This window comes from Microcaecilia unicolor, chromosome 1 (assembly GCF_901765095.1).
Source record: "Microcaecilia unicolor chromosome 1, aMicUni1.1, whole genome shotgun sequence".
Lineage (NCBI taxonomy): Eukaryota > Metazoa > Chordata > Amphibia > Gymnophiona > Siphonopidae > Microcaecilia > Microcaecilia unicolor.
The window spans coordinates 171,520,599-171,546,675 of NC_044031.1; the positions used below are offsets into that span (position 1 = coordinate 171,520,599).

The 26,077-nt window shown below is 41.1% G+C and overlaps 1 protein-coding gene across 1 annotated transcript in view; it reads left to right on the top strand.

Annotated features, from left to right (window-relative positions):
- Window positions 1–26,077, top strand: part of CREB5 (cAMP responsive element binding protein 5) — a 245,152-nt gene that overhangs the window by 215,319 nt on the left and 3,756 nt on the right. The window contains exons 4-6 of the mRNA XM_030189971.1: window positions 1,563–1,871; window positions 11,940–12,167; window positions 17,268–17,376. Coding sequence (XP_030045831.1) covers window positions 1,563–1,871; window positions 11,940–12,167; window positions 17,268–17,376 — 646 coding nt within the window. The remainder of the gene's footprint in view (window positions 1–1,562; window positions 1,872–11,939; window positions 12,168–17,267; window positions 17,377–26,077) is intronic.

Sequence of the window (26,077 nt, forward strand, 5' to 3'; positions counted from 1 at the left end):
CAAGGAGGTAAGATTGACATGCCTCCAGCACCTGAACTGACAGTACTGGGTATCTGTACGTGTGTATGTGTGTATGTGTATGTGTAAACCTGTATCTATCCGTACATATATATGCTTGTGTGTACATATATGTATGTATAAGTGTATGACTGTATGTGTGCATCTGTACATTTGTGTGCATGTGTCTGTATATAAATGTGTATGTATATACATATATATGAGTGTATGTATTCATGTGAATGAATGTGCCTGAATGTTCACATTTTGCAGAACTGATCTAAACATGTACAGATGGGTGAGGTAGGTAGCTTGTTTCTTTACCAGGATTCAATCCAGGGCAGTTGCTCCCCCTCCTTACTTAGAACAGTAAACATTGAGTTAAAGAAAAAAAATAGAGACTCCTTTTTACTGAAAACAGACGCATTTTAGGCTTCTCGCTGTCTTCAGATAAATGGAGATGGGAGAAGGGACTGTAAGAAAGTAAAATGGTTAATTATGTTTTCTTGCTGTGATTGTCCTTCTTAAAAGCCATAGATCTATTGCTGTAAAAAAGTGGCATATTAATTCATAATATCTTGCCTTGTAATAAGTCGTTTATTTTTCTTTAATTGTTCTGTTACACATACTATTTAAAGCACAGTGTTACAGCTTTGAAGAAGTACTTCGGCTTTTCTGGCTTCTATAATGCCCCCCCCCCCCCCCCCCACCACCACCAATATGGATGTATAGAGCTAGAGTACTACACACACCTAAATAGAGGGCATAACTTTTAATAAAACTATAAAGGTCGATATTCAACAAGATTTAAGTGAGCAGGAGAGGCACCTGCCTGCTTAAACCCCACTCAGCAGGCTATCCCTGGATATTCAGTGCCACTGAATAGCCCCTTTGGCAATCATGGCACTTTGCAGTTAGTGCCGGGGAGGAGCCAGCAGTTATATGAGCACTGGTCAGACAAGGCCACAAAAAAAGGCAGTCTATTTTTGTCCAGTTAGCTATGCAAGTGCCATATAACTTCTGGATATTCAACTTGGCCTCGGCATCGAATGTACAGGTTACATTCAACCTGTGGTGGTCAGTGACTTTAAAAGCGCTGACCGCTGCAGGCTGAAGATCAGACAGATATTTCATTCATAGCTTAGAATCTAGTAATTAGCAAAAGAATCTTTATCTTCTGTGTGGTCCTCTAGCCATACTGGACCTAGCCAAAAGGAGCATGCCCCACGTCAACTACCTGCCGAATTTAGTAGATGGTATGGATAGAGGATGGCTGAGTACTGTACACTCAGAACACACCCCCGAACTGTATAGAAAATAACCTTTTTATTAAAATGTTAATGTATTGTAATTTATCACCTGTGGGGAAGTAGGAGATAGGGCAGTCTTTCAAATATGGCTTGAATTTGAGTTGGCCAAGGGAAGGTGCCTCTGTAAAGGTCAAATAATTTTGTCCTAAATTTATTTGACGGTACATTGAGCATTTGCAATGTCTTTTAATGTTTGTATAATTCAAGTGCATCATGCCACCAAAGTCCACATATTTGTCCTTGTTGTTGTTTCAGCGGTTAAAGGCAGCACTAAGTCATCATCCTGCGGGCATGTCCAACGGGAACATGAATACGATGGGTCACATGATGGACATGATGAGCTCCCGACATGAACAGACACAGCACCATCACCTGCACTCGCATCCGCATCAGCACCAGGCTTTGCCGCCTCATCATCCATACCCACCACACCAGCCGCCCCACCCGCAGCCTCATCACCAGCAGAACCACCCACACCACCATTCCCACTCGCAACTCCATGCCCACCCATCGCATCACCAGACCTCGCCACACCCACCAATGCACACAGGTGCACAAGCACAGGTAGGTCCATTGGCTTCCTCTTTTATGGTGTCTTGAAATTGAATGCATGGTATTTTCTGCATGTTTTCCAGTCATCCAGCTCAGTCGCCAGTACTCCCACTTATTTTAAATCTACTATATTCCTGCTGGCTTAGGAAATCCCAATGTATCCATCAGCTCTTAAACATATTAAAGCTGACAGTGAGGAAAAAAGTACATGTCTACTATACACCGCACCTAAACACAAGGAACATTTGCAATGGTTTTCTTCTTTTGTTTTTAGACTCTTAGGGAAACACCCACTCTCTGGTATACTTGGTGAATGATATAGCATGCAGGAAGAGAGGGGAGATGTTTGACAGATCTGAATGTCAAACTTTTAAGGAAAACCAGAAGGCATTGCATAATTTAATTAGAAAGGGAGCATTTTCTTTCTTTGCAATGGTGGTTCAGATTTAGCTTATATAAAGATATGATCATAAGGGCCGCATTGCTGTGGCTGTAGCAAACGTTGGCCCTGGTTACTGTATTCTCTGCTCCCTTCAGAAGTACAGAGAAAGAACAATCATGTAACAGACTCCTTCACCTCCATCTTACATCTCCAACTTGTTTGTCACGAGTAAACTGTAAGCTACATGCAGCAGGGATTGTCACCTAGGTGTATCTGTATGTAACCCCCCATTATAATGGGGATTACTAAATATCATGAGAGAACTCTTCAGAATTACTGAGGGGAGGGTTCTGAAGTTGTGGGTGGTAAAGGATCCAGCCCAAGGGAGTGGGTTCCTGGGCAAGTTGCAGAGGAAAATGTTCCTGGTTGTTGAATGATAGTAGGGGAGGAGTTGGGAGTTAATAAATAATGTTGTTGGGGTTTCCACGAGGTCTTTGGTTGCCTCTAGCCTTGAGAAGAGGGGATGTCCAGGGGCTAACCTTAAATCTCCCCCTTCCCTCCCTCCTTCACGTCCTGCCCTCTCTGACATTGTTTCCTGTTTCCTCACTGGTGGGATGCAGTAGAGGGAAGCCTGCAGGAGCAGGCGCAGGCAGCAAAGATGAATCACTGCAGCTGTCATGGAAGGACGTGGAGATTCAGAGAGGGAGTTTGCTGCTAGGAAAGACACAGGAAATACTGAGCTAATGTGAGAGGGGGAGGAATTGGAAGAGCCCACCCAGATTAACTGTGGGCCCACCCAAAATGATAGGTCTGGCTACACCACTGCTCTACACCTGTCTGTTTTCCCACTTACTCCTTTCTGCCACCCTCCACTATGCTCCATGTGCCTCCCCCCCCCCCCCCCCCTTTAATTGCCACAGTATTTCCCTCCTTACCTCTGGATCACCAACACTAATACTTGTCTTGCCCAGAGCCACAAAATGATGAGAATCTCTGTCAGTGCCCTAGGGTTTAATGTAACCTGAGCCCAGCAGTGGTGGTCGGGGGGGGGGGGGGGGAGGGAAGGGAGGCAATGTGGGCAAAAAGCATCAATTCATGGCAGGCAATGCAAAGTTAGCATTGGGATAACGAGAGGGAGGCAACATTGAGGGGGAGGAGGGTGATATGGAAATCATCTCTGGAGTGGGACAAAGGAGATGGATGCAGCACTATGTAGGGGCAGTGAGGTGGTGCATCATCAAGGGACGGAGATTGGGTGGGAGGCAGGAGAGCTAATAGGAGGAATGTAAAGGGGCTAAAGACACAGGAAGGAATAGAAGGATGAGAAATGGAGGGATGAGAGAGGGTCAGCAGACAAATGGGATGTCGTGAAAAGCATATTTAGGATCTGTCTGCAGAAAGCATTAAAGGAATCTTAAAATATGGAACAACCAGCATAAGAAAGTTAAGTGAAGCCATTAATGAAATTTAATGAAACAGCAAAAGGCAAACTTACTTATCATTAACATCTAAACAACAATTTAAAAAAATCCTCTAGAGAGAGCATTAGCAAGGACTACAGACTGGTTTGGCAAGAAATAGGCCTGGGATGAACCAAACCATCCATAATCCCCTCTAATGCTCTCTCTAGAGGGCCCATTGCTTCAGCAGACACATTAGCTCCATTATATGCCTCACTGGTAATTCACCTTTCCATTCAATTAGGCAAAGCCACTTGAATGCAGACCTGTCAAAGAGAAAGGCATGTCTTGAAAGTGCTTGCGATGGGGCAAGATATTCGCTTAGGGCCTGATATTCAAAGGATCTCTGCTTCTAACTTTGAGAGTTGAAACTTTAATAGGGCTGGGTGCCTAAATGTATACTCAAAATTTCACTAAACTCCTGAATATAGGAGCATACAAAGTGGGTGACAACAGGAGCGGCTTTAGGGTGGGGAAAAACGTTAGGAGCTTAGGACTGATTTTCAGCACTAAGCTCATAGATCTAAGCAAATAAATAGCAGGCCTAAATTTATGAGCATAACTTTTAAGCTCCTAAATTAAGATGAATTTTCATCTGAAAACGTGGAGGGGCATAATTAAACGAAAACGTCAATCTCCATGGGCGTTTATCTCTGAGAACGGGTCTGTGAAGGGGCGGACTGAACCGTATTTTCGAAAATAGACGTCCATGTTTTATTCGACAATTTGTGAGCTGGGCGTTTTTGTTTTTCAGTGATAATGGAAAATGAAAGCGCCCAGCTCAAAAACGAATAAATCAAAGGCATTTGTTCGTGGGAAGGGCCAGGAGTCGTAGTGCACTGGTCCCCCTCACATGCCAGGACACCAACCGGGCACCCTAGGGGGCACTTTTACAAAAACAAAAAAAAAGGTAAAAGAGCTCCCAGGTGCATAGCACCCTTCCCTTGTGTGTTGAGCCCCCCAAATCCCCCTCAAAACCCACTGCCCACAAGTCTACACCATTACTATAGCCCTAAGGGGTGAAGGGGGGCACCTACATGTGGGTACAGTGGGTTTGGGGGGGTTGGACGACTAAGCATTAAGCAGCACAATTGTAACAGGTGGGGGGGGATGGGCCTGGGTCCACCTGCCTGAAGTCCACTGTACCCCCTAACAACTGCTCCAGGGACCTGCATACTGCTGCCAGGGAGGTGGGTATGACATTTGAGGGTGAAAATAAAAAGTTGTGAAACATCATTTTTTGTGGTGGGAGGGGGTTAGTGACCACTGGGGGAGTCAGGGGAGGTCATCCCCGATTCCCTCTGGCGGTAGTCTGGTCATTTAGGGCACTTTTTGGGGCCTTATTCGTGAAAAAACAGGGTCCAGGAAAAGTGCCCTAAATTCTAGCTACAAACGCATACTTTTTTTCCATTATCGGCGAAAGGTGCCCATCTCTGTTCGGGTGATAACCATGCCCCAGTCCCACCTTCACCATGCCTCCGACACGCCCCCGTCAACTTTGTACGCTTCCGCGATGCAGTGCAATTGAAAACGTCCAAGTTCGGCTTTCGATTATACCGCGTTATTCGTTTTTGGGAGATAAACGCCTATCTCCCGATTTAGGTCGCAATATAGGCGTTTTTGTCTTTCGATTATAAGCTGGATAGGCTCCTAAAAAAATACAGCATAAATTTACGAGCTGAACGTTTCTTGAATATCGGGCCTGTAGTCTCTTTTCCATTTATGTTGATTTTTGGATGTCTGCATTGCATGTATGTATAACCCAGATCTCTGTTGGGGCTGCAGGTGGGATTTGGTTCATCGCCCCTCAAATGATGCCCTCAGAATTTGTAATTTTAAAAAAAATGACGCTCATCCTAACACGTGTTTTAGAAAATACTCTGCATTCAGTGAGCCTTTTGTGAAATGGTAGGGGAATTGTGCACACCCCAACCTGAATGTCCCAGTTGCTACCTGGACCCTTAGTAAAATTGTTGGCAATTAACTCAGATTGTGAAATTTTAAGCCAAATCTTGCATAAATTTCATTTCAGCATAACAACTTCACAGTGAAATGCTTGCATAAACATATTTTTTCAGGATCTTGCTGAACAGCGTTACAAGATATATTTTTCATTCATAGTGGCACAATCCCATGATTTCAGGGCAAGGGTATTTTTTACTTATACATATAATACTGAGAAAAAAAAAAACGAATGTTCTCCCCCCCCCCCCCCCCCCCCCCCCAGGATGGTCTGTATTTTAGCACAGTTTTTACACAAAGTGTGATTATAAACTCATCTAAAACCTGATAAGGGAGGAAAATCTCATTGAATAAATAACTCAGACAAAAAGGATATTTTTTGATAACAGATTTTTGAATCATTTTGTTGAAACAATACCCTTGCATTAAAAAAATGATGTGAACCCTTTATTCAAGAATTGATGGCGATAGCAATAACTTTGACTGAACATTTCCTGTAGTTGTTGAACCGTCTCTCGCATTTATATTTGTTTATATTTAGATCACACCCTTTTTCAGTAGTAACTCAAGGTGAGTTACATTCAGAGAAAACAGGTATTTCTGAGATCCCAGAGAGTTTGCTAGGTAAGGGCTTCTTTTATCAAACTGCGCTAGCAGTCACTGAAGCAGTAATGCCAACAAAGCTGCTAGCACGGCTTGATAAGAGGCCCTAAGTTTGTACCTGAGACAATGGAGGGTTAATTGACGCCCAAGATCATAAGGAGCATCAGCAAGTTTTGAACTGGGCTCCCCGAGTTATCAGCCCAGTGCTCTAACCTCCTCAGGGACAACATGGCCAGTCAGGTTTTCAGAATATCCACTATTAAGAGAAATGAAATGGGACTTAATATACTGCCTTTCTGTGGGGGTTTTTGCAACTACGTTCAAATTGGTTTACAAAGTATATACAGGTACTTATTTGTACCTGGGGCAATGGAGGGCTAAGTGACTTACCCACAGTCAAAAGGAGCTGCACTAACCACTAGGCTACTTCTCCACTCTATTAATATGCGTGAGATTTGCATACCAAAAGGCAGTGCATGCAAATCTCTCTCATGCATATTTATTGTGGATATCCTGAACACCCAACTGGCCAGATGATCCCTGAGGGCTGTGTTGAAAATCATGGCCCTAGGCTACTGCTTCACTCTTTCTTACAGAACTGTTTCATTTCTGTGAACAGTTTGCTTTAGATCATTCTGTACCACTTCAGTTTGGATTTTGACTTGAACATAATTGCAATACTGGGTCAAACCCAGTGCGTTTTTTCTAGCAAAAAAGGTGCCGGTACTCAAATGCTAGACCACCCTTCAGGGGTGGGATGATCACTGAGGGACCCATCCCACAAGAGCCAGGCCCCCTGCAACCAGTCACAGAATCTATGACAAGGCGGAATTGGTATGTAGAGCCAGAGCTCTTTCATTAAAACTTGAGTTCCATGGGTCAATTTTAGCAGACAATGGGAAAGGTGCCGGTGCTCAGTACCCCCAAGTACACCCTCAAAAAAAGCTCTGGTCAGACCAAAGCTTCATTAGTCCCAGTATCCTGTTTCCAAAGTTGGCCAGTCCAGGTTACAAAATCCCAAAATGTAGCCAAATTCCATGCTACTTCCCAGGTCTACCTTAATTAGTCTATGGACTTTTCTCTCCAGAAACTTTTCTGAACTTTTTAAAATTCAGCTGTGCTAACTCCTTTTACCACATCCTCTGGCAACAAGTTCTAAAGCTTAACTATGCATTGAGTGAAAAAAAAATATTTTCACCTGCTAATTTTAAATGTCTTACTTTTAACTTCATGGTATGTCCCATAATCTCTGTTTTTTTGAAGGCGTGAACACTCAGTTTTTCTGAGTGTTCTGAAGCTGAAGAGCCCTAACCTCTTTAACATTTCCTCATATGAGACTCATTCCATCCCCTTGTTTATTTTGGTCACCCTTTCTTTGTGGCTTTTCTAATTCCACTATGGAGCTCATTTTCGAAAGAGGAAAAATGTCTAAAAAGTGGCATAAAGTAGCATTTGGACGTTTTTTTCACGAAAACATCTGAATCAATATTTTCAAAACCAACTTTTAGAAGTTTTTTTATGAAGTCCATCAGGAGTGCGTTCAAAACACAAGGGGGTGTGTTAAGGGTGGGATATGGGTATTCCTAAGACTTGGATGTTTTACAGCCATAATGGAACAAAACAAAACTGTCCATGACTAAAACTAAGGTGTTTTGAGCTAGACCTATTTTTATAACAAATAAGGCAAAAAAGGGTGCCCTAAATGACCAGGTATTATTAGGAAAGGAATGAAAAACAAAAATGAGGACATTATAATGCCTTTATATTGCTCCATGGTTTGAGCGCACTTCAAATATTATGTGGAATTCTGGTCGCTGCATCTCAAAAAAGATATAGTGGAATTAGAAAAGGTACAGAGAAGGGCGACGAAAATGATATAGGGGATGGGACGACTTCCCTATGAGGAAAGGCTAAAGTGGCTAGGGCTCTTCAGCTTGGAGAAAAGATGGCTGAGGGAAGTCATGATAGAGGTCTATAAAATAATGAATGGATTGGAACGGGTAGATATGAATCGCTTGTTTACTCTTTCCAGAAATAATAGGACTAGGGGGCATGCAATGAAACTACAAAGTAGTAAATTTAAAATGAATCGGAGAAAATATTTCTTCACTCAACATGTAATTAAACTCTGGAATTCATTGAGAATGTAGTACAAGCAGTTAGCTTAACAAGGTTTAAAAAAGGTTTGGCTATCTTCCTAAAAAAAAAGTCTATAGTCCATTATTAGGATAAGCAGCATAAAATGTATTGTACTGTTTTAGGATCTTGCCAAGTACTTGAAACCTGGATTAGCCATTGTTGGAAACAGGATGTTGGGCTTGATGGACCTTCAGTCTGTCCCAGTATGGCAATACTTATGTACTTAACACCAGCGTTCTAGTCATTCACACACACAATTGGCCACTTACATGCATAAATGACGTTTTATAGAATATCACCTAGCAGAAAAGTATGTGCCATGATTTGAAGTAATTTGCTGGTGGGCGGTTTGAGTGAAAGACACAGATGCATGCATAAATGATCATTTACGCTCATACATGCTAACATCTAGGCGTGGGCATTTACGTCAGCCATAGGATGCTGGTGTGAGTGCTTGTGCCTTATGGCCATTTGTGCTAGTATTCTATAAAGAAAATTAGGCACCTTTTTTTTTCTTATAGAATTGAGCACCCTGTTATAGAATTACACTCTTTGCATGCACTAGATTAATAAGTGAAATGCCCATATTAACTTCAAGGTGCAGTCCTCATCCATTCTTAACCCATCTCACACCCATAATGACACTTTCTTTGCTAGGAGTTTAACATTTGCTGTTAATATGGCACCACAGTATTAGCTTTTGTCGAGCCATATATTTACCCCATAATTCTGTAAAAGTCGACAAATTGCGTGTTCAAATTTGGGTGTGCGCCCAATTTGTGCATGCAGTTTAATTAAATAATGAGCTAATTAGCACTAATAACTGGCTTTTTACGAGCAATTATTGGCACTAATTAGATTTAATTGGAAAATAAGCATGTACATTTAGATGCGGGATCTGCGTGTAAATTTTACAGGCAGGTTGAAAAAGGGGGCGTGGAAATGGGAGGTTCATGGGTGGAATGGGGCAATCCTTACATTTACGCAGGTTGTTGTAGAATGAGGGGGAATATGTGCTTAAATTAGGCGTGATTTCCGGTCGTAAGCACTATTCTATAAACCATGCTTATTTTTAAGCACAGCTTATATAGTGCTTTGTTCGGCGCCAAATATAGAATTCACCCCTTAACATAGGCGCCAACTCCTTGGGTGCTGTGGGTGCTCGAGCACCCCCAATATTTCACCCACCGGAAGTTCCCTTCATCCCTCCTACCTCCCTCCCTTCGAGTTCCAGGTCCCCTCCCTCCGAATTTTAAAAGTCATCATCTTACCTCGTCGGGGTTACGGTGGCAGCAGCGGTGAAAAGCGTTCAGGTTCGGCGCTTAGTTCAGTCTTCCCTTCTCTCTCTCAGCTCTGGACCCGCCCTCGGGGGGATGGGGGAGGGGGCAGAGGGAGGGGGACGGGGGAGAGGGAGTGGGATGAGGGGGAGGGAGGAATGCACCACCTGTAAAAAAAAAAAAAAATTTCAGCACCCCCAATCATTTTGAAAAGTTGGCTCCTATGCCCCTTAATGCCAATTACAGATTAGTAAATAGCTCCTTAATGCAAGGGATTTTAAAACAACATTGTTACCGTTCTTGGTTATTTTGTGGGTAAAGCTTGATGTGACAGAAAAGCTTATGTGAATGAGTTGCTACACCACATACTGAAATACTTTCCTGCCCGGATGGAGAATCCAACTTCAACACCAGCTAACACAGAGCATTATACAGAGCATGAAATGTATTTGTATTTGGTCCAAACAATATCACCTGAAAATGTTATGGAACAAATTTACTACAGTTTGAGTAATTCAATTTGAGAATTGTGTTACTCATTTCATCCTATTGCCCGTTTCTTCTGAGCTATTTTGTTGCTGATATAAAGGCGGAAGAGGGGTTTTTATGTTCCTAAGTAGAATATCTAATCACCTGGGCTTTGAAGCTGGAAAATGTTTTCAGTGCATGGGAAGAAGAACGCAGGAAAATTAGAGGGAAACTCTGTTGATATTTTAAAAAAAAAAAGGGGGGGTGCGGGGGAGGAACCCTCAGGTGTCAACACATATCAGTGACAGATCTCTAAAATGTCCTAAAGTTGCTGTGTTGAGTTGTAAATGTGAACAATGGCCTATGATGATAGGTTTATGATAGGTCTGAAATGAGCTCCCAGATACCTTTTCAGTCTCTGGAACATCCAAATATAGAATCCTTTCCCTCCATCCAAAGACTGATGAGATGCACCAAGTTTTCACTGACAGGTATGAAAAACTTCATAGGATCACATTTTAAGAACTCTGAGGTTTGGGATTGTTTGGAATGAAAAGACTGGTTCATAGTCTGGAACTGCATTCAGTTATTTTCAAGCTGGTCACAAATATGTCGGTGCATAGTTGCATAGGTCATTGTTTGCACAGAATGACATGACAGCCTTTATGCATTATCTACACAGTACATACATATTTCCTAAAATAAATTCCTGGAAGAAAAGTCTAGAAGATTTATTTATTTATTTGTTACATTTGTATCCCACATTTCCCCACCTATTTGCAGGCTCAATGTAGCTTACATAGTACCATAGGCGTTTGCCAAGACCGGTAGAGAAACAAATGCAAGAAGATATTGTAGTCGAATAAGGGTCCGTTTAGATTTGATTACTCACCTTAAATCAGATCATTTATACACTATGTACTAAGAGTTGGCTTGCAGAATTGAGCTAAAAAAGTACATCTCCTCAGCTAATTAGCTTCTGAAAGCTAGGAAAACACAATGGCGTGACCCTGTTACTTTGCTTTTTCTACAGCTTGGAAATGAAGGAAAATTTGGTGAAGAAGTGACAGAAGGGCACAAGGGCTGCTTCTGTCCCCTTTCTATATCCCAGGCCCTCCTGCCAGTACACTGGCAGGACGTTTTAGGATCCCAGGGCACCCCACGGTCTTCCTGCTAGTACCCTGGCAGGCTGATAGGATTCCCATGTTGACTAATCAGCCTGCCTGAATCTTCCTAGTATTCACCCAACAGGCCAACTAATTTCTCACTGGCCTCCCTCAGCCTTGTTTTCTTTTACATTCCTCTCTTTCCTCCTTGCTAGGTGGATGCAAGGTGTGAGGGCCTGTCAGGCCTCTTGTTTTCCCCCCTTTCATTCCTGCCAAAAAGTGTTCTTAATGCTTGTGAAGGTTTATTCTTGTCTTTAACCTCTGACATGTTTCATCAGTGTAGCATTTCAGACACTTTGCTTGACTGTAAACCATTCGTCAAAGAAGTTATTAATTGACTTAACAAACTGTTCAAACTTTTGCCAGGATGGAGTTTTGCAGCCAGAAAGAATATAGGAGATACATTTGAACACAGGTACTTGAATATGGGAAACTAAATGTGCAGCTGCCACTCCCAATTTGAAATACAGCTGATGAGACAAAGTACACTTCTCTCTTCCTAGCTTTCCCGAACCCCTGCTGTAGGAATCTTTCCAGCCCCCATACTTAAATGTTTTTCTTTTCCATTCTCAAGTAATTAACTCATGACACATTTCCCTTCTCCTTCTGATTTCTCCACCCAGCTTTCACCAGCCGCACAGCAGATGCAGCCCACTCAGACGATACAACCGCCTCAGCCCACTGGGGGTCGCCGGAGAAGGGTGGTGGATGAGGATCCAGACGAGAGGCGGCGAAAATTTCTGGAAAGGAATCGAGCAGCTGCCACACGGTGCAGACAGAAGAGGAAGGTCTGGGTGATGTCACTGGAAAAGAAAGCAGAAGAACTCACCCAGACAAACATGCAGCTACAGGTGTGCGCTATATATCCCAAGGATACAGGGCCTGTGTTTACATTCAGGCATTTTCTGTATAAGTTGGACATACATAGGCTCTGTTTATGTAATGAAATACATAACATTAATAATGAAAGCACAATCTGTGTGCTTATTAATCGAGAGATTACTTCTTAATGAAAACATTTCATTTCAAGATTGGTCAGTGAAAACTACCATGGAATTTAAATGCTCACCAGACTCAGTACTCAGTAATTGCTTTTTTTTTTTTTTTTTTTTTTACTTTGTCAAAAAACTCAAGTTTTCATAGATCTTGTAATTTGACTGAATGCATCCCACTGAAAAGGTATTCAATTAAAATTTAACAGTGCCATCGATTCAAAGAAGGCAGCTAGCTGTGCATATGGTTTTTGCAAGCTGGATTGTGGCTCTCATCAGAACCAGTGCAGTCTTAATGTTTAATCCAGTGGCGTAGCCACAGGTGGGCCAGGGCCCACCCACTTAGGGCTCAAGCCCACCCAACAGTAACACTCATTTAGCAGTAGCTGGTGGGGATTTCTTGCTCCACCAGCTGAAGTCTTTCCCCTGATGGTAACAAAAACGCTACTGTCCACGATACCGGCATCTGCGCATTCTCAGTTTTCAGCACATGCCTGCTGCAGAGTGCTAAGGTGGAAAGAAGCGTTTTCATGCCAGCCAAGATATTTTTTGGGTGGTGGTGGTGAGGGGAGAACACTTGGTGCCCACCCACTTCTTGTCTAGGCCCACCCAACATCTGTTGTCTGGCTATGCCCCTGGTTTAATCTATTTGACCACCTTTTCTACAGACATCTAAGCTGTGTAAAGACCAAGGCAGTGGCGTAGCAAAGGCGGGGCGGTGGGGCGGTCCGCCCCGGGTGTCAGTGGGTGAGGGGGTGCTCCATCAAGAGCCGACAGCTCTTGTCTCCTGCCACCACCCTGCCTTTTTTTTAAAAAATCCATGCAGCGATGCAGGCAGCGCCTCGCGTCTGCCCTGCGTGTGCTGTGAAAGGAGAAAATCGCCTCGCTGGTGTCGGGCCTTCCCTCGCTGTGTCCCGCCCTCCTCTGAGGTAACTTCCTATTTCCTCGAGGGTGGGACACAGCGAGAGAAGGCCCGACGCCGGCAGCAAGGCGATTTTCTCCTTTCACAGCACACACAGGGCAGATGCGAGGCGCTGCCTGCGCCGCTGCATGGATTTTTTTTTTAAAAAGGCAGGGTGGTGGCAGGAGAAGAGGGCTCTGTCGGCTCTTGACGGAGGGGGGACAGGACCGGGTCGGGGGGCTCAGATGGGAGAGGGGGAGCTCAGAGGGGAGAAGGGGATTGGGGAGGGTAAGGGTGGGGTGCTCAGAGGACCGGCTATATCCTCTGGATCGAAAGGATGCCTATATCGTACACATCCAAGCTCTATCCCGTTCTCCTAAATCTCTGGAGAGCAAGGGGAGGGTAGTGAACAGAGAATGGGACAGTGCTTGGCTGTGATTGTTCTTCCAGAAGATTCTAATGTAGAACTCTGTGGTCGTGCAGATGCTCGATAAAGATCTAGACACTAAAATTGCATATTTAATATTGGAATTAAATTTTCTTTGAGTCACAAATTTTTGTTTTTCCTGATATTTTCCATGTCTCCCAAGAGAGAAGAAAGTCTTTTTTTTGGTTATGAGGCAGCGTGTTGTTTTTTGTGGAGTCTTTTTTGTGCTCCACATTCCATGTTTTTGTGTGGTTAATTATGCAAATATTAAACATATTGTTATGACCCTGTACAGTTGGAAAATTTTCTAGATAATACATTTCCTCTTTGTTCTACTCCTGGTTTGCTTCCACTGTTCCACATAATTCCCTCACCCCTTACCTCTATTTTGTAATTTCTTAATTTTTGTTAATAGATCATTTCATTTTTAATTTTTTTTAATTTAAAAAAATACTTACATTCCACATGATTACAAATAAAACGCACACAATAAAATCATGATAAAACAACTTACATAACAAAACAATATATAAAATCATGACTCAGTTGTTAAAGTACTCATTTTCTCCTGATTCTTATAGCACAAAACTCACTGCACAGAAGATCAATTTCAGACTCCACCACACGCCTGTATGAATAGACATGTTGTTAGCTCTTTTTTAAAAAGATCAAAACTCAGCACTTTTCTAAGCCCTAGAGGTAAGGAATTCCACAATTGTGGACCAACTGTAATAAAGATAGCAGATCGATAGATCTCCAGATGCACCAACCTAAGAGGAGGAACCTCCAAAAGGGTTCTTTCCATTTCTTTCACTGGTTGATAAAAATGCAAACCTGCCACAATCAACACAGAATCTTTATACTTATTCTGAAAGCAATAGGTGCCCAGACAAAAAGAAAATCGCTGTCTGAGTATTTACCGTCAATATTGTTAATATTTGAAGTTAGAGTTCTCAAAAGGACAGCTATGAGTTCAGGAATCTACAATACAGTAAAAAAAAACCACACAGATAAATTATGGTGGATTTCTGAGATGAGTTAGATGTCATTGATTCTACCAGTTAAAGGTAAGCTGATACCCAATAGCGTAATGCCTTTTAAATGAATCACTATTAAATTATTTTATTTGAATTTGTCTGGGTGTTTAATTACCACAGGAAGGAACAGTCTATGAAATATGCAAAGTTAATGTGCTCAGTTGCTTTAAGACCTGAATTAGATAATGCAAACCTTAGTGCTAATGGAGATTTAACGTAGACTAATGTGAAAATCACATAAATGAGCTGCTAAATGCATGAATAATTAAAGCAGGTTAGCACAAATCATTTGAAGCAATATGATTTGCATTAGTGTACTGATAACATTAAGACTTACCTAAAACATAAATAAAATTTTAGTGTTACTGACATTTTTGGCATGAAAGTTAGCAACAAATGTTTGAAATTAATTATTTATGCCATTATTTTAAGAAAAATTTCAATATAACTCTTTGATTTGGAAATTATAATTTTTTTCTTCTTTTGACTGATCTGGCTGAATGTAGTCTATCTGAAAATTATTCTGTGAAACTGTAAACAAGACCCCCAAAATTTTGGGGGGAGGGGCATTCTTTCTGTGTGGCAGTAACATAATGTATATGTATCTCAGGTCAGGACAGGATCTGAAGAGAAATACTAGTCCACATAGAATCTTGTATGGAAGGTCTGGATTGTCCAACTCGATTGACAAGTTAAGGCCTTATAAGTAAGGAAGAGAAAGAGAAGGGGTTTTAGATTAGCTCATGCATTTTTTCATTTTTTGCTCAAGGCAAGTTAAATTCAGGTACAGTATGTATATTCCTGTCCCCGGAGGGCTTAAAATCAAAAGCAATGAAGTGTGAAGTGACTTGTCCAAGACCACAAGGAGTCATAGTGGGTTTTGAGCCGCTACTCTAACCATTAGGCTACTCAAATCCCATCCCCTTTCCTATGTAATTTAAGATGTTTGGGTACCAATAGAAATATTCTTTGTACGTTTTTCTCTTGTACACCTGGCAAATAGTGTTTATGCCATGGGGCTGTTCTGCTCTTCCCGAGCCCTTAAACCCTCTTATCTTTCTGACAACCTTTTTCGCCATAGCACCCTGGGGTGGACTGAGCATTGGAGCAATAGAGCAGTGCCTGAGGGTCCACAGCAGTAGGGGACCTACTCTCACCTAGATTCCATCTAATTTAATCACTTTTGACGCGTGGTTATTTATTTATTTGTTACATTTGTACCCCACATTTTCCTACCTATTTGTAGGCTCAATGTGGCTTCCATAGTACTGGAGAGGCGTTTGCCAACTCCGGTGTAAACAAATACAATATGGTTTGTGGAAAGATAAAAGTCCATGTGGCAGAAGTCACATTAGGGATCATAGAGCGGAAGAGTTGTGTTATGTTCATTACATTCTTTGATTTTCTTGTGTAGCCGAGATCAGGCATTTAAGTTGGATCGGTAGGGTATGCCTTTTTGAACAGGGTGGTTTTTAGAGTTTTCCGGAAGTGTAGGTAGTCGTGCGTCTTTTTCAAAGCACTTGGTAGCTCGTTCCACAGTTTTGTGCTTATGTAAGAAAAGCTGGATGCGTAGGTAGATTTGTATTTAAGTCTTTTACAGCTTGGGCAGTGTAGATTTAGATATGTTTGTGTTAATTTGGATGCGTTTCTGGTTGGTAGGTCAATAAGGTCAGTCATGTATCGGGGGGGCTTCGATGTGGATGATTTTGTGAACGATTGTGCAGATCTTGAAGGCAATGCATTCCTTGATTGGGAAATGCATTCCTTGATTGGGAGCCAGTGCAGTTTTTCGCGGAGGGATTTTGCACTTTCAAAACGAGCTTTTCCACATATAAGCCTAACTGCCGTGCTTTGAGCGGTCTGAAGTTTCTTTAAGGTTTGTTCTTTGCATCCTGCATAGATTCCATTGCAGTAATCTAGTTGGCTTATTACCATTGATTGTATCAGGTTGCGGAAAGTCTCTCTTGGGAAGAATTGTTTCACGCGTTTGAGTTTCCACATTGAGTAGAACATTTTCTTTGTGGTGGATTTCACTTGGCTCTCCAGCGTTAGGTTACGGTCCATAATAACACCGAGAATTTTCAGTCTGTCTGATACAGGGAGGGTGTAATCTGGGGTATCGATACTTGTGGGGTAGTCCGTGCTGTGTTGGGATGATAGGATGAGACAGTGTGTTTTCTCTTTGTTGAGTTTTAGTTGAAATGCATTTGCCCATGATTCCATGATGTTTAAGCTTAGCTTGATTTCGGCTCATGGCCCTTATTGCCCTTATGCTGTCAGTCCACCCCTGCACCTCTTTGTGTGCAATAAGAGGAACAACCATTCAGTTTTGTCCTATTTTTTTTTCTGTTCGTTTTTGCCCTCTTAACTGATTAATTTCAGTTTTCCTTGTTAACCACCCATTGTTCATTAGCTCTTGCTCCTGTCAAGTATGGCTCAGTGAATAACACCAGGGTGAAAAAATTATGTAAGGCTGAACCAGTAGAAAGGTTATGCATGTGTATGGATTAATCATTAGAGAGTATTAGATCACTTGGAATTCGGTGGCCTTAAACTATGTAACTATCACTTCATGCTCCTTTCTCTTTTTGCAGAATGAGGTTTCGTTGCTGAAAAATGAGGTATCACAGTTGAAGCAGCTGTTATTAACGCATAAAGACTGTCCAATAACTGCCATGCAAAAAGAATCACAAGGATATTTAAGTAAGTGGTGGGTTTATTTATATTTATTCACATGAATTTTTTTTTTAATCCAATCCACTCCTGGTAGTTAATAAAACAGGCTCATCTAATTAGGCACAAAGCCTAAACAAGCAATGTCTGTTTTTACAGTTCGGGAGAAGGAACTCCTTTGAGGCATTCCCTTTGTTTACTTATCTGTATATCAGTTATGAAATGTGAAAGTTGTACTGCTTTGATTTGATTTGGATTTAGCTCATCCCTTTTCAGTAGCAGCTCAAGGTGATCTACGTTGAAGTATACAAATTAAAACAAAGGAGGATATTGATTGATTTCATCTTAAAACTGTCAAGTGATGTAATTTACTTGGAGACAGGGGAAGCAAGTGAGGGATTTATTATTATTATTATTATTATTTATTTATTTATTTATTGCATTTGTATCCCACATTTTCCCACCTATTTGCGGGCTCAGTGTGGCTTACAATACATAGTGAATGATGGAAATACATTTTGTTACAATTCAGTTATGGGTTACATTGTGAGGGTTATAGGAAGACAAAGTCAAAATATCATTAGGGAAAATAGAACAATGGAGTGTAACAATGGGAAAATGATAAGGCGATAGAACAATAGTAAGAAACATTTGGGTATAACAATTTTAACTATAGGTAGAGTTTTAAGTGTGGTGAAAATATGGGGGAAGAGAATTCAGAAGAGAGTGTATTAATGCATTTCTATTAGTGTGTATGGACTTCATGTGTTTTGATCCTTGCGATAAGTGTTATCAAAGAGATGAGTCTTCAATAATTTGCGGAAGTCGGTTAATTCGTAGGTCGTTTTCAGGTTGCGTGGTAGTGTATTCCAGAATTGCGTGCTCATATAAGAGAAGGTTGATGCGTGCATTACTTTGTATTTTATGCCTTTGCACTTAGAGAAGTGGAGATTGAGGGGAGTTCGGGATGATCTTTTAGCGTTTCTGGGTGGTAGGTCTATTAAATCAGACGTATGCAGGAGCTTCACCGTGAATGATTTTATGAACTATTATTATTAGTGGATCTCTCTCTTGGACCACTGTTGGTTCTGGCCTGTGCCACAGTTGTCAAAAATTGAGCAATAATGCCACCTTCAAACAAGGAAATTCGAAAATTTCATCTCAGATTTCACCTGAGAAAACTGAGGGGTCCTTTTACTAAGGTGCACTGAAAACTGGCCTGTGCTACTGTAGGCACATGTTTTGGACGTATGCAGATCCATTTTCAGCGCACCTGTAAAAAATGCCACGTTTTTGGGGGCTGAAAATGGACGTGTGGCAAAATGAAAATTGGCGCACTTCCATTTTGAGTTTGAGACCTCACTGCCACCCATTCACTTAGCAGTAAGGTCTCACATGTTAACTGGGCAGTAATGGTTGACGCACATACAATGCCTTTTCCTTTTACTGCCTGGTTAGCGCTGCGCGCCAGAAAATAGAAATTATTTTCCGGCGCACGTAGGGAACACACGTAAAAAACAAAATTACCACCTGGGCCATGCGGTAGCTGGGTGGTAATTAGAAATTGACATGCGCTTGTCGCACATAGGCGCCTACACGGCTTAGTAAAAGTGCCCCTGAGTGATGCAGAAAGCAAAGTAGTCAAGGAAAGAGGTGATCCTGGAGAGCAGAGCAGAAGAGAGATGCCAGAACAGCCAGAAATTTGGAAGACACCAGAGAATGATAAAGTGGGGTAACAAGAGAATAAAAGCAGCATAAGGCAATCTGAGGAGCAGAGTCGAATGAGAGAACAGAATATAGACGAACTAATAACCAAGCTTGTGAACTGCTTGAAAATGGTTAAAGACACAGGGTTCGCAAAATAAAGTCTCATTTATTTTCACTGGTCTATATAGAAACGTAAATTGAGATGCTTTGCAACTGAAAACACTGTGTTATATGACAATGACAAATTGTTAATTCTGTTTTATTTAGTTTTTGTAGATTGTGAAAGTAGTTTAATTTTACAGCTTCCATTTTATTTTATTGTCCATTTTTTTTATTTTGGTGTATTAATTTAGGTAGTAATTAAGGGGGTCTTACTAAACTCTAAATTGGGACCGCCAGCAGTAGTTCTGCCCCCAGAAATGGTTTGTGCAGCGGTAACCTGGCGGTAATCGGGCATCGCCACATGCTGTTACCGCGGGAGCCCTTATCGCCACATAGTGAGTGGCGGTAAGGGCTCTCCACCGCATGACCACGCAGTAAGAATTCTCTTACCGCATGGCCATGTTTGTCTGGGGGTTTTACCCGCTGTGGTTCTTTTTCCCGCAGCTTGGTAAAAGGACCCCTTACGTTTTGTGGGCTATGGCTGCTTGTGTATGTTGTTTTATGTATTTTATTATGGGTGTCTTGTAAGCTGCAGAGAAGAGTCTGGAACTAGTTGTTGGGGTACAAATGTTGAAAATAGATTTTGGGGTACAAATGTTGAAAATAAATAAACCAATGAGACCATGACCTGCATAAAGGAGCCATCTATTTATATCAGAGAAATAAAATGGACATAGCATTGTACAGTGAAAATGATTAATCAGAAAATTGTGTCAGCCAGGAGAGAAGAAATGGAGCAAGTTAATGCCACCTCCCTGACTACAAAGTACAGAGGTAAAAATAAGATCCCTGCATGCAGAGATGTCACTGGTCATTGAGCCCTTCAAAGAATCTTGGATACTCAAAAATACTGAGAAGACGCACGACCTTAAGCTATGCTGTGTTTATAGAAGATCTCAAATTCATATGCTTAAACAGCAAGTGAAACAAATCACAGCAGATCCACAAAAGCTGTGGCAATATGAAGAAAACTGATATGTCAAAGTAAAACATTTCAGGGCCCTTTTACTAAAGCTTTGAGCATGCTAAATGCTAAGAAGCCTATAGGTATAGAATGGCCTTTTTGGCATTTAGCGTGCACTAAGCTTTAGTAAAAGGGCCCAAGACTACATCCCAAGAGCTAAAGGAGGGTATGGTCTTACAGAAATATTCACAAATCTACCTCAACAGATCCAGTTACGCAGGAAGTGCTAAAATATAAAAGTAAATGGCCTCAGTGTCCACACTTAAATTTGGATAAACATTCCATGAAGGACAGTCCATCAGAAGATGTGGAGAAAGAAGCAACAGAGTTTGCAATGCAAGAAGAAAAAAAAAAAAGCTCTTTAAGAACCTTGATCAGCAGACAAGGAAAACATGTGGAAAATACATGTATTTTATTTAGTGAACTTTGATTTCCAGTATTAAAGTCCAAAATGGATTACAGCAAAAATGCACACATAACAGCAAGAAATAGAGTTGCTTTGACAACCCTGATCTGATACAGAAATATTAAGAGATAAAAACTGGAAGACGTTGACGTCAACAAAATGGTCCACGGCAAGCATGGAAAAACTGGGAAAAATGCCGATTCAGTAGCACAGGCTTGCAAATTACCCATCTTGTTGGTTTTAATGTTCTGTTTATCATAGTGGAATAAGAAAAATTTACACATATTTAGTAAAAGCAATGCTGGAATTGAAATAGAAACATAAGTTATTTATTTTAATTTCTTATATACTGTCTGCAACCCCGAAAGCTATCAAAGCGGTGTATAGTCAGGTACAGTATTTCTGTCGCTGGAGGCTCACAATCTGAGTTTGTACTTGAGGCAATGGAGGGTTAAGTGACTTGCTCAGGGAGCAGCAGTGGGATTGGAACTGGGTTTCCCTGCTAAGTTAGATGCTGTTTTTAATAGACTTTCAAAGTGCTCTAAAGAAATCAATTGTTGAAGGGTTTATTGGGGTAATTTTATAAGTAGTCCAAGCTTGTTGAACAATTTTGTAATTATTCTAATTATAAAATTCCCATGGGGGTATGTGTTCAGAGAATGGTCAACCTGATATATTGAAAGGTATTTCCAGGGGTGGAGAATGAGCAAACCCTGGAGTAGGATGGTCAGTTATGCACATCTTTTATACATTGTTTACACGTGCATTGATTCTTACTTGCATATACAGGCAGATATCTACACCTTCCTTGAAGCAGGTGTAATTTTGTGCAGGGCCTTTCAGGAGGACATATTGTAAAGGCACACAGGCGTGTATGTTGCCTTCATAAAATACAAACTCATATGATTCAAAGTTCTCTAGCATTTGCCATACTGGGTCAGACCAAGGGTATATGCAGCCCAGTGTCCTTTTCCTCAACAGTGACCAGTCCAGGTCAAGTACTTGGCAGAATCTCCAAAATTAGCAAGATTTCCATGCTGCTTAACCTCAGGAATAAGCAGTAGCTTTCCTCAGCTCTGCTTTAAGAACAAATTATGGACTTTTCTTCCAGGAATTTGTCCAACCTTTTTTTTTTTTAACCCAGCTCCATTAACTCCTTTCGCCACATGCTCCAGCAATGAGTTTCAAAGCTTAACAGTACATTGAGAGAAAAACTATTTTTCCTATTTGTTTAAAATGTGCTGCTGTGTGACTTCATGGAGACTTTGTACTTTTTGAAAGAGTAAAATTGATTCGCGTTGACCCATTCCAGTCCTTTCAGGATTTTATAGACCTCAGCCATCAATTCTCCAAGCTGAAGAGCACTAACGTTCTAGCCTTCCCTCGTATGGGAATCATCCCATCCCCTTAATCATTTTGGTTGCCCTTCTCTGTACCTTTTCCAATTCTATTACATCTTTTTTTGAGATGTGGACTAGACTTGTACACAATACGCCAGGTGTGGTCTCATCATGGAGCATTAAGAGATCAAACCAATTTAGAACACTAACTTATGTGTAGAAACATATTTTCATGGAATTATTGCTTTTACTGTCCATTGTATTCTGTATATCTTTTAATCATCAGTCACTTCTCATATTTTTCTTTGTTTTCTTTCTTCCTTATATTGCAATATATGAAAACAAATGAAGGGACTGATAATTAAAAGATATGCGGGATATAATATTGTCAGTATGAGCGATAATTCCATGAAGATATACATATATTTATATTAATAAGAAGCTAGTGTTCTAAAGTAGTTAATATTGGTAACTTCCTTTAAAAAATAGATGTGGAGGGACATTTTCGATAGGATGTCTAAATCTGATTTTGCATGTTTTGGGAAAAACACCCAAAAATCCAGTAGTGAACAAGGACTGTTTCAAACCAAAAAAGTCCAACTTTTTATTTGAAAAATGGCCACTTGCTAGATGTTTTTGTGTTCAGTACGTCTATTTATTAGGACCATTTTTGAAAAAAAAAGTCAAAGGGATAAATACACAAAAACAAACCATTGGGATGTAGAAGGAGCCAGCATTCTTAGTAGACTGGCCACACAGACATCCCAGCAGAGCAGTGGGCACTGCAGTGGACGTCACATAAAAGCTCACAGGTACACATCTCACAGTTACCCCCTTATATTGTGTGGTGAGCCCTCCAGGGCCCATCAAAAACCTACTTTATCCAACCACAATAGTCCTAATGCCTGCAGTATCACCTATAAGTAGGTGGGCTCACATTTTCCACCACAAGTGTAACAGTTAGAGTGGAATATAGGCCTGAGACCCCTTCTCTAGAATCCACTGCAGCAGCCACTAGGCTACTCCAGGGACCTGCTTGCTGCCCTAGTAGGGTTGTCCATAACATCTGAAGCTGTCAGAGGCTGGTATGTATTGTTTCTTTCACACCTTTGGGGGATAGGAGGGGGTCATTGACCACTGAGGAAGTAAGAGGGGTCATGCTTTAATCCCTCCAGTGCACTATTTTGTGACTTAGGCGTGATTGAAACTGGTCTACACCAAAATGTCTAACTTTAACCCCTGGTCATTTTTGCTTTGTTCTATTACGGCAGAAAAAAGTCCAAGTTTTGTGAATGCCCAAATCACGCCCCCAACATGCCCCCTTGTGATTTGGACGTACTGCAGAGAAAAATGTCCAGAATCTGAGTTTTGAAAATAGCAAAAAATATCTTTTGAAAATAAGCCCCATAATATATTATGTGCCTTTTTTTTTACCTAAGCACCCTGTTACAAAAATGCTCCCATTATTATTTTAAGAACTCATAGGAAAACAAACTGAATGAGTAAAAATCCCAAAAGTTAAATAACAGTTAAATAGGTGAGGCTAGGTTGTAGAAATTAATGTTATCAATCAAGTCCATGTATCAGAGAAAATGGACATTGTGAATTAAGTAGGCTTTTGTATACTGTGTTTCCAAAAAAACTATACAAAGCTTGTTTCTGCGTAACTTTATCAAATATTGCCCAATTTCAGTAAAATTTGGGATATGTCATCCTGAATAAACTTGCAGTAAGCCTATAGCTTGGAGTTGTTTTCTCCACTAATCAACTGCAGTATCAATGACACCCTGACACAAGTTGGCCCACACTTTAGCCAGATGCTGTTTAAGGTTGTCAGTGTCACATATCAACCTTTCATAAATATGCTTCATAAGACCACAAATCCTGTAACCAACAGGGAGGGGTCTGTACCATTAGGGGGGGCCACAAGTCCAGCAAAATGAAATCCTGTGTCATTCTGTGCAGCAGCTAGATGGTTTTGTGAGCACTATGAGCAGGTGCACCATCTTGTTGAAACACGTAAACATTGCCACCGGTATGCCAAATGGCCAGTAGTAGTTGCTGTGATTGTAGAACTTCATGATAGTACATGCCATTAATCTTGGCACAAAATTCAATGAAGAAAACCTCTATTCATCTAATTTTGGACCCTCCGGTTGAGACCATGACTGATTTGCTGAATGTTGAGCAGGAACGCAGAAGACTATCAGTAGCAACATCTTGCTTCTTCACTGCAGTCCATGTGTAAAATCGTCATGTTCGGTGTTAATAGGTAGCATAACCATGAACATTTTCTCATGTGTAATCCAAATAGCATGAACAGTATGTGGGGGAGAACCAGCACAAATCCTGCAGAAATTGTGCCTAGATTGAAGGTACAGATATTATACCTGCTTGAGAATAGGTGCAAAAGTATTCACATACTATAGTTGCATAAATCAAAATTCCACTCATGCTCCACCCAAACTTCAGCTCTAAGCATGCCTACTGTACAAGTGCAATCCAGCTTGCTCTGTGCGTGCTATTAGGCACGGTCTAATTTTATAAAAGCACATTTACATGTGCAAGTAAAATTACTTTCCAAGGGGGCAATTCTTTAACAGGACATCTCCATTTAGGTGCCAGGGCATGCATGGCTCCCAGCATTGAATACCTGGGTATCTGTGATCACCCAGAAGTTAATTGGGCACCAGCCGATATTCATACCGGTGCCCGGTTAACTTTAGCATATAAAGTTAGGACGGCCTTTTTGCTGCCCTAATTTTATGTGATTACTTAGCCAATTAGCAGACTGAAAATTGCTGCTAACCAGCTAAGTAGGTTCTCCCCCAAACTCTATCTCTGGCCTTCCCTCCTAACCTATTAAGAGATGGCTAGTTAGCAGCGATATTTAGTGGCACTGACCAGTTAAGTGCTGCTGAATATCAGGTGCCGGGCCGCTCAGCAGAGATTAACTGGGCAGGAGCCTTTTAAATAATGAGTGGCCCGATTCTGTTACAAATACTAAGCTAAATCCATATCGGTGCACATAAATTTAGGTGGTTATTTACCCCACGTCAGCAGCAGGTGTAAATGGGTGTACCCATGGTGCACCATGCAATGCATGTAATTTATAGTATTCTATAAGCTATGCGCATTAGTTGGAGCCATGCCTATGCTCTTTCCTCATGTAAGTCCTCCTTGCAGTTACATGTTGCCTTCTAGAATAGAGAATCAAGGAGTAGGGTATGAAAGGAATGGTCCTTCCAAGAATGAGAGGAAGACAGAAGATCCTTGTACACAATGATTATTTAAGAGACTCAACAAAGCACCATGTTTCGGAAGTAAAGTGCCTGCCTTATGAGTCTTGGAATTAGGTGTATACTGAGCAACTGTGTAACTTGTCTTGAAAAAAAACTTGAAACCCGATCACAAACCGAGTTTCAGAGAAAATATCTGTTTCGCCGGCAAAACTATCGCTTTCTATGACATTCCATTTTTGATCGGGTTTCAAGTTTTTTTTCAAGGCAACAAATTACACAGTTGCTCAAAGTGCATCTAATTCCAAGACTCCTGAGGCAGGTGCTTCAGCGGCGAAACATGGTGCCATGTTGAGTCTCTTAGGTGTATTAAATAAACATTGTACAAAGATCTTCTGTCTTCCTCATATTCTTGGAAGGACCGTTCCTTTCATTCCCTATTCCTTGGTTCTCCATTTGATCTGCTACATAGGGACTAGTGTTCCTCCACTTCATGTGGTTGATCTCTCGCCTTCTAGAATAGTGCATACTGCACTTAATGCGTAAAATGCTGCTTTTCTGTGTTGCAAAATACCCACTCACTTTAATGCTTGTATCCTATCTTAAAGCTGATTAGTGTAAAATGCTACGCCCGTGAGTTTGTTTCATGCATTTCATTTGCTTTTTGGTCTGTGCATAGCATGTACTCTGTCGCATAGCCTCCTTTTTTTTTTTCTTTATTGACTTTTTATCTAATTTGTACAATGTTACAGTGTTTTCCTGTTTTAAATTGTATTGTACTGAAAATTAATTTAAAAAATGTGTTCTATTGGGGATTTAAGACAGGACGTTTTCTCACCATGCATAAACTAAAATATTCCTCAAAGAAGTTTTGCAAGTTGGTCATCTTGCATTCATTGTTTGCCATCAAGGA